Source organism: Nymphalis io, chromosome 10 (assembly GCF_905147045.1).
Source record: "Nymphalis io chromosome 10, ilAglIoxx1.1, whole genome shotgun sequence".
Classification (NCBI taxonomy): Eukaryota; Metazoa; Arthropoda; class Insecta; order Lepidoptera; family Nymphalidae; genus Nymphalis; species Nymphalis io.
The window spans coordinates 7,541,888-7,554,362 of NC_065897.1; the positions used below are offsets into that span (position 1 = coordinate 7,541,888).

At 38.5% G+C, this 12,475-nt stretch overlaps 1 protein-coding gene across 8 annotated transcripts in view; it reads right to left on the reverse strand.

Moving 5' to 3' along the window:
• Nucleotides 1-2,097: 2,097 nt before the first annotated feature.
• Nucleotides 2,098-12,475, reverse strand: part of LOC126771006 (protein turtle) — a 54,497-nt gene continuing 44,119 nt past the window's right edge. For 3 of the 8 annotated variants that reach the window (XM_050490628.1, XM_050490630.1, XM_050490629.1), the window contains exons 8-17: nucleotides 12,018-12,278; nucleotides 11,637-11,707; nucleotides 10,056-10,247; nucleotides 9,440-9,661; nucleotides 9,219-9,327; nucleotides 9,004-9,087; nucleotides 8,611-8,796; nucleotides 8,022-8,249; nucleotides 6,501-6,570; nucleotides 2,098-6,305 (exon numbers count right to left, since the gene is read on the reverse strand). In XM_050490628.1, coding sequence (XP_050346585.1) covers nucleotides 5,321-6,305; nucleotides 6,501-6,570; nucleotides 8,022-8,249; nucleotides 8,611-8,796; nucleotides 9,004-9,087; nucleotides 9,219-9,327; nucleotides 9,440-9,661; nucleotides 10,056-10,247; nucleotides 11,637-11,707; nucleotides 12,018-12,278 — 2,408 coding nt within the window. In that variant the 3' untranslated portion in view covers nucleotides 2,098-5,320. The other 5 variants (XR_007669505.1, XM_050490631.1, XM_050490634.1 and 2 more) reach the window with 5 other exon arrangements.

The window sequence follows — 12,475 nt, forward strand, 5'->3', positions numbered from 1 at the left end:
CTCTTGACCTATTGCTAAAATTTGGAAGATGATAAATGATAATTTTTAGTAGTTTTGAGGTTTATTCCTTTAGCTTTATTTTTAACCTGACTCCAATATCACGAGTTCGTTCGGTTTTTAAAACGCTGTATGCCGAAATTATGCGACATTGTTGTAATATATGTAAATAAGTATTTACCTGGTATATAAATAAAAATAAGCGTTGCCAAAATGCATATCTTGCGTGTCATTAGGAACCGACGAGAAATTCATAATATGAGTTCTTCCGTTATCGCTCACAAAATACAACCATCCGTCGCCATAAGCCCTTTCTTGCTTATCCGAGGTCCATATAATAGTTGAATATGATAAAATAAAGACTTAAATAGAAGACACATTTAAACCATTTAGTCGTGAAATCGTCAAATAAAAAAGTAAGTAAAATAATTTATTTATACCTACCAAAGTAACAAATAATACGTAAACATATATTCTTTCTAAGCTGCATTCTAAATATTGTCTTCTATACTTGTTGGAAAAGAACTGTTAAGAAAATTCAGTAATTTTTCCTCATTTTATGAGAATTTAATTTATTCACATATTTCAAGTTCTTATCATAAAATTACTTCCTTTAACAGTTAAGTGTTGCGTTTGTAAACTGATTGTATACGAATAGTATTATGTAGGTGTACAACCCATAAGAACAAACTACAAATATTCAATTATCAACAACGGGTTCAGATGTTAATATAAACTTACATAATTATGTAGGTCAATAAAGGTAGCATGACAATCCAATGTATTGCGCAGTAATTCTACATCTACTGAAGGCCTTGGATCGGTTGCAGCGACGTGCAGTCCGCATTATTGGCGACATAAAGGTCACAAACACCTTCGAGCCTTTACAATTGCGTCGAGAGATAGCTGCGCTGAGCTCTTTCTATCGACTGTATCACGGCGAGTGCTCTGAGAAATTATTCTCTCTTATTCCTACTTCCCCCTTTCTTCATATGTCTACGCATGCTGGCTCTCTATGCCACCGCCTAACTGTGACATCAATTTCATCGCGCACAAAGAAATTTTGCAACGCCTTTCTTTGTCGCACTTCCAAAAAATGGAATTCCTTACCAGCTCACGTGTTCCCCTCCTCTTACAACCCGGGTTCCTTCAAACGAGGCGTGAAGAGGCATAGTGCGGGCCGGCAAGGCGGAGGCGGCTAGTGCAGAACATTCTTCCCGACTGTACTGCTTCTGTACTCTATTACCACTCCTACTCCACCATCAGGTGGAGTAGTCATTTGCCCTCCCGGCAAATATAAAAAAAAAACCATTTGATTCTATACATAAATACAATAATGGAGTCCACTAAGTGGTTGTAGGTCCAGGCCCACACCATTTTTTTTAATGGTGCCGTATTAATTTTTATTTTCTATCATGGTTACACTTTGTCGACTCATTATGTCGTGTAGTAAAACGTTCTACTATAAAAACGTTAATATAGCCATAAAGTCCAGGGAGAAAATCGTCTTACACTTTTTAAACAGGTAACAACAAGGTTTCTATAAGCTACATAATTTCTTTCTCACGTTCGGATTTTATCATAGGACAATTTCTAATGCAAACAGCCAAAGTGTGGAACTCTCTTTCATTGTTTTTATTTCCACATCAATACTCTTTAGGGTGTGAATGAACTGGGATCTTCTGAGTTTCATACTAGAACATCTTAACTTTTACCATAAAAGCGTGATCAGCTTCAATGCAATAGCTTCCAAAATGGCTCCTATGTTAAAGTTCGTTTTGATCGCCAGCATTTGCAGAATTTTACGTTTAATTTAGGAGCCGTTATTCTTTTTTCAATAATAATTAATCAGTTTTCGGTTAAAAAGTAACTTTAAAGTTGAATACATTCTACAGAAATGTAAAACTGTTAAATTATATTACATAATTATTGCATAATATCCATGATTGAAAATAAATAATTGGCCTTCGTTTGTTTAAGCCATTTATTTATGCTTTGGATTTATCGGATGGATGGATTGTAGGTAGGTACTGATGTAAGACTCGTAGGTGGTAATTAAAATAAAATATAAAGATATGATGTGAATAAATAAGACAAAAATTAAATCATAGCAACGTTATTGTATTTTATTTTTTGAATTGAATCCTTTGTGTGCTTACACAGTAAACACTGTTCTCAACACTTACAACTAAAAATACTCTAACAAAATTAAAAGTTATACTTTAAGTTATAAAATTGTGGCTCGTGCAATGGTTTGATTCCACCAAGGCGTAAGGTTTTAATATAAACATAGTTATTGTTTTTGATGAAAAAACTTTAATGGTGCTAGAGGTATATCCTACCTTGGATTTTGACAAAAATTGATATCACTTAGGTATAGTGCTGAGATATTGTGCATTATTCCTAATTTTTTATCATTGGGTGCCCCAGTTTCACCAAGTCATATTTTGCCAATGTGCACATTAATTTACTTTCGTATATTTTTTATACAAACTGATATATACGATAAAAGTTATTATATAATTCTAATATATTGCTATCTTTTCATTTTAGTCTATAGAAAACGTTTATGACTTCAAGTGCTCTATGTATAATTCTTAAAAATTTAATATTATATTGTAACAAAGGGCTTGTAATCAAACAAGTAAACGATTGATTGTGGTTCTTAATCTGAAGAAATAATGGCTAACCAGTGTAATATCCTTCGGTTAAGTCTACTATAATATTTTAATAAATTACGATATTTACGGAAAGGTTGTCATAATGGAGACTAGATATCACATGGTTTGAGCTATTTTGATTTTTTTCGTATTGATTCTATTCATGTCGAAGTTAAATTGCGTTTTGCAATATTAAAACAATGTTGCTATAATAGATGCAAAACTTCACGTTTCGCACATTTTTTTAAATATGTAACAGATTATATTAATAGACATTATTTTATTGATAGTTTCAGACAATTAAAATTGGAAATAAAAACACTGTTTACACTTAAAGAACTTATATAAAATAACAATCAAAAACTAAACTTTTATAACATAAATCTACTTTTCAAATCAAACTCTTATATTTTCTAATATATTAAATAAACGACTGTGATAACGGTCCTACAGATGACGTACATTACGGTGTTCCACGGTGACGTGAATAATTTTAAGTGGTTCAGTCGAAATCATTGAGCATACGATATCATAAATGTTAATGTAGTTCATAATGAACAATGTGTTATTTTATTGCACAAACAGTCGATACTAACGATCTAAATGTAACGCTAGGCGGGTTTACCTAGAAAACTTGCATTTAAAACAATCGAAATAAGTACTATAGACGTGAAATTTTATCGCAGCTTAAACTAGTTAACCGGCAGTGACCTGAGTGGTGACGCTCGTTGCTAAAGACGATTAATTACGTACACGCGTCGCGACGCTTGCTCCTTGTCGCTCACATCCGCTCGCTCGAACATACACTACTCCTTATTAGACTACCTATCTATTTGTTATCTGTAATTCATTTCAATTTCTTTAAAGCGTACATTTTATACTTACAATTAAGGAGGTTCTTATGACATTGAAAATTACGAATTTTGTCTAAATAATAGTTTACAAAATTGTGTAAAAATCATGCTGGCAAGAAATATTAATTAACGTTTAGTTTAATTTGTAAATAATCCTAATAAAACTAATGACAGTCTTCGCGATGACTGAACAATAAATAATATTTTAGGTTTTCAGGTGGGATTGCTAAGGAACCGAGTGGTCTCGCTAGGTATACAGACGTTAACGAATTATGCTCTCCTGTCTCTTTTTTATTTAATAATCAAAGAAATAGTACTGAAGTAAAATTTGGAATTTAGCGTTCTGTCAAACTTATTACGTAATTAGGTTGGATTGGTCAAAATATTATGAATTATTTCTTTGAGCACCTTTTATAGCGTTGTGCCACTTGGTTACATTCAGTATAATTAGTATAAGATGTTATAACTCTAAATAAAATTATACTATTGCCTCACAATTACTGGCTTAGTTCATGAACCTCACATAATACTTAAATAAATATGTGTATAATATAATACTCTAATATATTTTTACATATGTACAGTAAAAAAAAAATAAACAAAAGAGGTACATAACAAATAAAATAAAAATTTGTACTTGAAAAAAACTCCATTCAAAACATTACTCACTTATGTCGGTTCGAGTTTTTATATAATACTAATTCTAAATTATTTTATTTGTGTGTATATAATATCATTGCACGCATTCGGCACTGAACTTGTAGGCTGAAGTTCATGGAAACAGAGTTTAGAGTGCCGAGTGCGAGAATTCTTATTAAACTTTAATTGTACGTTATCCTTATTATTAACTACAATATAATAATGGTATGAGCGGTGTTGTGGATGCTTCTCCGCTCATACCTAAAGCGTTTAGGTGAACGTAATTTCGCACTGTCTGCCTGCCCTTTTCGACGCAGTACCTTAACGTTACGGTTACAGATGTGTTCATTCATCGCATGGCACATTCATCGTAATTATAATTAGTTCAACATTTTGGGAAATTTAGAGAAGATTAATGATATAATGCTTGTCCTAAACCACATATCTCAATTCGTTTTTGTTTGTATCACAATAATGTATATTTATTTGGCAACACCAAAATTAATGCAATTACATCGAATCGTTAATTGACTTTTTTTGTTCGTTGGAAAGCAGCCAGTGCGACTGCAAAACGCCACGGCATCCACAAATACACGTATGTACAATACTAGTCAAGACAAACAGCGTTATGACTGAATCTAGATTTGTTATTACAATATAGTAGCCAGCCCCGGCGGGACTTGCGACGAAGGTGGGATATTACACACGACAGTGTCTGCGAACGAATCATGTTTAACTGACGAGACAACGATGTCCATTCCTTACAAAATTATATAAATTAAGATCGAAACTATTTAGTCTACTTAAATAAATAGGTACGTAATAATTACCAATGTACATACAACCTATTTAGTCTCTCGTTGAATTGACTTATAAAATCAATGTAGGGAATTAGCTTTTAAAAGTTAAAATAATAAAATAAATTTGACGTTAATCATCGTAGTCCATCGTTGACTCGGATTAAACGAGACTAAATTCTGTAGTCTAGGTGGACTAAGTTGCGGGGTCATTACTCTGACGGAAGATCGTAACAGTGTCGCAAATAAACAGGTCAGTTCGTAGATTGTTATCAGGAATCTAGCTCTCTTCTACTGTAACCACGAAGAAAGAGTGGTAATCACAAAGCGCAGTATCGGTGGGGAAAAACGAGAAACATCTAATGACCGAGGTTCAGCACACCGTCTCGGCGGGAGCGAGCGTCGACAGCGGAGCCAGCGGAGACAGCGGAGACAGCGCGCCCAGGGGAGAGAGCGGCGGCGCGCCCAGCGGCTCCGGCGAGCGCCGCCGCAGCGCCTGGCGCTTGCGAAACTCCAGAAACTCCTCCTTCATGGCGCGCACGCGCGCTTCTACGTCGTCGCGCGATGCGCGCGCACGCGTGCGCTCCGGCGTGGAGGGCGTGGGCGTGCGCGTGGCGCGGTCCCACTCGTAGTGCACGTCCACCGAGCCCGCGTCCGCCGCCTCGCCCGAGCCGGGCCGCGGCGGTGGCGCCGGCGGCGGCGGCCGGTACGGCGGCGGCCGCCACTCCGCTAAGCTCTCGGTGCGGCTGCTCCGATTGTGCTGAGAGGACGATGCGTTTTTGCTTCCGAACCCGCTAGAAGACGACCTGCTCTCGGGCGAGGCCTCATGCGGGGGCGGCGGGGGCGGCGCGGGCGGCTCGACGGAAGGTCGCGGCCTGCCGTGACGCGGCAGAGGCCGCGACCTCGCGCGAGCGAATGCTCCCGTGCAGAAACGCTGCTGCGGCTCGAAAGCCGAGATATGCGGGGGGCGCGATCGGAAAGAAGGTGGCGTCGGAAAGGAACCGTCCGCCGAGCTCGGAAACGGCACCGAGCTCAGGTCGGAGATGTGGAGAGGTGACCAGGGCGTCCAGGCGGGAGCCCAGATGGACCAGGGCGGCCAAGGGGGCCAGTGCAGCGCGAGCGTGGGGGAGGACGCGCGGAAGAGGGGCGGCGCGGCGGCGGGGCTGAGCGGCGCCCGCAGACGCGGCAGGAAGCCGCCGTCGTCGGAGGCGGAGCTGGAGGGCGCGGGGGAGGGCGCGGGGGAGGGCGCGGGCGACACGCGGGGCCGCGCCGAGTCGCCGCAGCGGGACGCCGGCCAGATCCAGTTGACCGTGAATCGCAAACACTGCACTAGACTCGATATTCCGCTTTCTCTAAATCTGAAAATTTAGTTTGAGTAAGTAAAAATGTATTTTCAATGTGACCGGCGTCGGCCACGCCAGTGGTTGGTTTAACTAACTATCGGTTTGCATGACTGACCTGACTTCCTAGTAAGAGCGGCATGAAAAAGATGAGCGATAATCAATAAAGAATGATAACGTATTATAAAACACATTCGATAAATCAAAACTTACTTCTTAAAAGGCACTTGAGTGCTGTCTGCAGCGCGAAGGTCAGTGAGTCGCGCGGCTACCATGTTGTATGCTGCAACCGAATAATTTCTGGACATTAACGCAGTGCAGCGTACCGTCCTGTGAGTCCACGACCGCTGCCCGCCACCAACACTGCTCTCGGCCTTCGTCCCTCGCTCGGCACACACACCGCAACCGTGAAGCAGAACCCACACCATATTGTCAATTTAAAAGCCAGGCTTACCAAAAAATAAGGAATATGCACTATTGTTTTAATTTTATTTCGAACATTCTTTGTTTTTGTAACGTCATTAAAAGTATAGCGTGAAAAATCAAATTATAAAAGTTGCGTTCGCTAAAAGAATTTTATGAAAACTTCGTTTTCGATATCAGAAACAATAAATAAATTAAAAATATATGTATAAGAACAAACATAAATGACGTCACAAATTTACTAAATAGCTATTCGTTTTAATTATGAATAGATGTGTTTTAATATTACATGCATAATCCTTATTAAATTAAGTTTACCACAGTATTGTTAATATTATTTTGTTTATTTAAGTTAGGTCTTTTAATGGTATTGCCATTTAAAACAAAGTGTCCATGCAGACATAAACCATAGTATGTGTCGTTTTTAAACAAACAATTTTATCAAGGAATATACACATTAATGTCTTACGTCTGCAATGATAGAGGATTTATCAAAAATGCATATCTGTGGCAAAAAATAATAATGTCATAAATAAATTGTCAAAATAATTAATACATGTTAAACGAATAAAAAATATATAACAATAAAATACGTAAGTATGTCCATTGAATGCTTCTGACATTACTTATACTATTCTTCAAGTTTAAGCGTGTAATAATAATTTTACATACTAAGAAAAATACATATCAACATATTTAATTGAAGCAAGCTATAATTTTAAAAGCGAAAAAACTGATTTTTAGTGAATTTCGTTAAATAAAATCAAGCTCCAACACAACACAAGTGATCAAAATATACTCAAACAATCGTTAGAAGGAAGTGCAAAAGCTATAATTTCAATAAAAAAATTAACTAACTTTATTGGGTTACTCGGCTAGTAAAAGTGGGTTAGAATTGCAAGAAAGGAAAACATGCGTACTTACGCATCTATCTACTATCTACTTAGATAAACTTATAAAAAGCATGCGATGTTTGAACTAATGAGGTTTTTATTTAGAGCATTACTGAATATAAACTATGGTGGTATGATTAAAAATATCTCATAAATATGTTTGCTTGCTTCATCACCGACAATATGGTCATTAGCATGAGAGTTTTCTCAATTGTGACTTCACGTCATGTCAGAAAAGCCGCTAATCTAAGTTAAGATTTCGGGTTCAAAACTAGTTCCTTTAAACGGCATTTAATTGAAACTATTCGAGTCTAGAACGATCGTTCACACTTCTAGCAGAGGAGTAGGTCTAACATCGCCCCTCGGACGAAGCTAGTGTCGGGAGCGGGCCAGCGGCCGCTACTCCTTCGAGTCTCACCTTTTTCTTGTTTACGACGCTTGCGCTTGTTGCATATCTTGACCGCGCACACCGACAGTATAATGGCAACTATGAAAAACAATATGCCGCCCACCACGCCCGCCGTGATCGCCTTGTGCTTGACCCGCGCCGGCACCGGGAACTTCACCTCCTCCGAGCTCTCGTAGCTGGTCGCGGAGTTCGCCAGCACGCGGAAATAATAGGTTCGACCACCCACTAGGTTCTTTACTGAAATATGATAATCATGACATAAAATCGATGCAGCCTTAAAATAGATTCAATCCGTTGAAGCTCATCGTTTGAGATGATTGACGTCGAAAAGCTATAACTTTTATGTTGAAACAGATATAGTTGTACTATATACAAAATGCTTTCAGATAATATGAATCTTTATGGTAACTTAATAACGAGGTAATGTTAATAACGATAAAAATCTAGCCTTCCAACTTGACATCAGCGCGGTCTAAAGCGCAGCTCAAGTTTTCACAAAATTACATTATTAGGCATATATGCGCAATCATAATTGATTTCAATGCATCGCCGCGTCGTTAGTGGTCAAGTAGGCGACAGAACACAGCGACGGTCGGACCTAAGTAGCTCGTCTCCTCGGGCCGGATCTGGCCGCGGTTGAGCGTCTTCCACTGCGCGTCGGTGCGGTACTTGATGGTGTAGTACTGCACGAGCTGCGCGCGCTCCAGCGGCGCCTGCCACGTGATGAGGAACCCGTTGTGCACCTCCGTCACCGTCAGGTTGCGCGGCGGACCGGACTTCGGACCTGCCAGGGGCACTCGATATTATATCAAACGCACAGCTTACGTGGGAATTTTATTTTGCTCACTCACCACCACATAAGTATACTGCGATATTGTTAGACCAATTAAAATTAGTACCCAGTCATTAGCTAAGCATAATTTATCGATGAGAAGAAGATAAGAAAATGCGAGAGTTGTTACAATGTTAGTAATAAGGAATTAGTGTATACCGGAGCCTTCAGGTGCATTCTGAAAAATCTTTTCGTCGATCGGCCCTGGGACTGTGGGAGCCGCCTTCGGCTTTGCGCCCACATCTACAAAAGTTAGTTCCATAAATAACTACATAAATAACAGTATAGGACAATACGAAGCAAAAACCCACCACAAAATATTTTTACTACAGTTTTAGGAGTTATATATTATAATATTATTACAACGTACTTACCCAGAGTTCTTATCGTAATCGCCTTACTCATCATTCCTTCCCCAATTGTATTTTTACTATTAACTTGAAACTCGTACGTGGTTCCCGGTTGAAGTCGATTTATTGTCACCTAAAAACATTACTTTTTATCGAAACGAATAATCACAGACAGTACCGATAGTACAGGGCAATGCTTCTTAGTGTGACTATCATTTTGTCTATTTCGAGACGAATGGACTTACAGATGTGGCTCCGGATGGCGTCACGGGCACTTTGGTCCACTCCGAGAAACCAGCTTCTCTGTACCAGATGGTGTAGTCCTGCTTGTAGTCGGGCCCGCCCGCGTAGCCCGGCTGCCAGCGCAGCGTGACCTGGAACTCGGTGGCCGTGCCCGACACGTTGTACGGCGCGTGCGGCTGCGTGCCCTCGATCACGAGCTGCGTGTCTGCTACTATCGTCGCGACCTATTCAATGGGAACCGATTTCAAAAATAATACATTTAGTTTAATTTTATGGAATCAAATTATGTTTTAATTTATAGATCGAACATAGAAGCCTCTAAAATAAATAATCACTGCCCGACGCGGATTGGTAATATTATAAGAGCTATGACTGACTATGCACCAAACGTGTGACTTATTAATGTCAATACGTTACGGCTCTAGAAGCGCCAGGGCCAAACAGGCTGACTATCTGACTCAGTAAAAAATAAGGTAGAAATGAACAACCGCTATTAACCTATTTGCCTACGCATGTGCACACTATAAAATCTAATGCGCTCGGTCCGTTGTCAAGATTGGCCACCGCAGCTGAAATTCCGTTATTATTCTACTCGGCGGCTGTAAGCGTCAAAGGCACCTCATTGGAAGCGACGCACTGGTATATCCCGAAGTCCTGTCTGCGCAGCGTGTCGATGGTGATGTTGCCGCCCAGCGCGCGCACCCTGCTCTTCTGCAGCGGCAGCCCGTCGCGGCGCCGCCACACCACGCTGGGCCGCTGCGTGCCCTCCGCCTCCTGCGCCTCGCAGTGCATCTCCACCGACTCGCCCACCTATCCGACGTATACTTGAGTGCTTAACGTATTCGAATTACTTCTTATAGTGAGTTAATGCCACGTTTGCTTTTATTGTTCATTTTATAAATCTCGGAACAATGTGCTCTCACCTTTCGCTTGCACTTGTCAAATATTCTATTTTTAATATTCAAAAAAAAGGCCACAGACCGAAATGTTATTCCTCTAACGTCTGACCTATAGAGGGGCCATTGAAGTGACGTCCGTATTCTCCTCTTGCGGCTATTATATTGTTTGAGTTTTGGTTGAATTTGGTTCTGCTCAAAAATTGCTATTTTTACTTTAGTAAATTATTTAATTAAAAACTTTGGAGTTATTTTACTTCTTGGAATAATTACTACTTTTATTGAAAAGTTGAAACAGAGTTTTTGAAGCAATAACAAAGCAATGGCGCTATTCTGAATAAACATAAGTAAGGCTACTTTAGGTTCAAGGGATAAAATTATATTAATTTGCGATTTGAATTGTCTAACCTACTTGCCTATTAAGTGCACCAAATTTCCATAAAATACTTCTTCGTATACCAAATTTTTTATTCAATTTTAAAGTTAATTATTTCTGATATTCGAAAATAGTTTCATAATTAGCGGGTGGTTACCTAACTTTTTAATCCTTACGAACTTTTGCGCTGCTTTCTCTCGTTATAACTAAGATAATACTTGACACTACTATAAAAGGACCATTGTTGTTAAATCGGAAATAAAACACATTTATACTACAAGTATGATTATTAAAGGCTTATTAACTCTTCTTTTTAAATATGTCGAGTACGAGATCGTGTAATTGCACTTGTTTTTTGAACTTATATTATTAAAAATCATTAGTAAATAGTAAATGTTTAATAGTTCTTAAAGTTTAGTTAAAATTGCAATTTGATTTATTTTATATAAAAAAAATACATTGACCTAATATTTTCGCACATTTTTAGTTGTATATTATTTAATGTTAAATCGTTTTCAAGCTTGAAAGCAACGTAAATTTCAACAACAACGTGGTACAAAATAAATTACAATATAAAATAAACTACCAATTAACGATAGAATGTTGGCTACTAATTGAATTGATTATAAAAAATGTTATATATTAATAATAATTAATTACATGTACATATGTATATTTAGTGGATTTATATAGGAAATAAAAAATAGGTAAAAATCTATAAAGTGTACCGTAAAATAAGATTACTAAACAAAAAATAAGTATAGAAGGTAAGGTAGGCAAATATCAATTATGTTGTTTTTTTTCATGTTCAATTTCATGGTGAATTTAGTTAGAAATTGCTCATCTATATAGTTTCAATTCGAAATTTTAAATTACTCGAAAGTGTGGTGTACTTCATTCGTATTTTAATATTTTTTTATATCTTACCTTTCTTTGATACAAAGGCTCCGGCTCTACTGTGAACACAGGTGGTTTACGAACTAAGACCTCCATGGGACCTAGAAACAAATAGGATTTCAGTTTAAAAAGTACTTTACTCAGCTTAGAACTTTGTGCAAGCCCGGCTTGGTAGGTACCTTCTCGTCACACATTCTACCGCCAAGCAGTAATACTTAGTATTGCTATATAAGCTTTGTTCCGGTTTGCGAGTGAGTGAGCTAGTGTACTAATAACAAGGGACGAATAATATTGCTTACAGTTCCAATGACTGGGCAGTGGTGACCACTAAGTATCAGGTATTTGCCATCAGCCTATTTGCCAGTCTGCCTACCTATTCAAAAAACAACATAAATATATAGTTTGATTTACCCGACGATCCTTGCGTGCCTTGAGCATTATACGGCGTACAGGTGTATCGACCCTGATGATTCTGATTGACTCGTGTAAAAAGCAAAGATCCGTTGTTCATGATCACTATATCCTTCGTTTGGTACGGCTCTAACAGTCTCTTGTCCTTCGTCCAAGTTACGTACTGGAGTGGTGGGTTCGCTTTTATATAACATTGCACTACACCCGCCAAGCGAAACGGTAGATATTGTACAGTTGGCGTAAATGTTACTTTGGCGGGATCTGGAAACACACAAACGTATTGTACCCATACATATCATAATCTAGTTATCACAAGCTGTTTTTTAACTTCATTTTTTAACTTAATGTAAATCAGGTCCACGCAACTGGCTAAATTTGGCGCAGTTGACAATACAATAGTATTAAGAATTTAAATTATTTTAATATGTGGATTTTTTAATTGACTGCCTCGTTGGTCT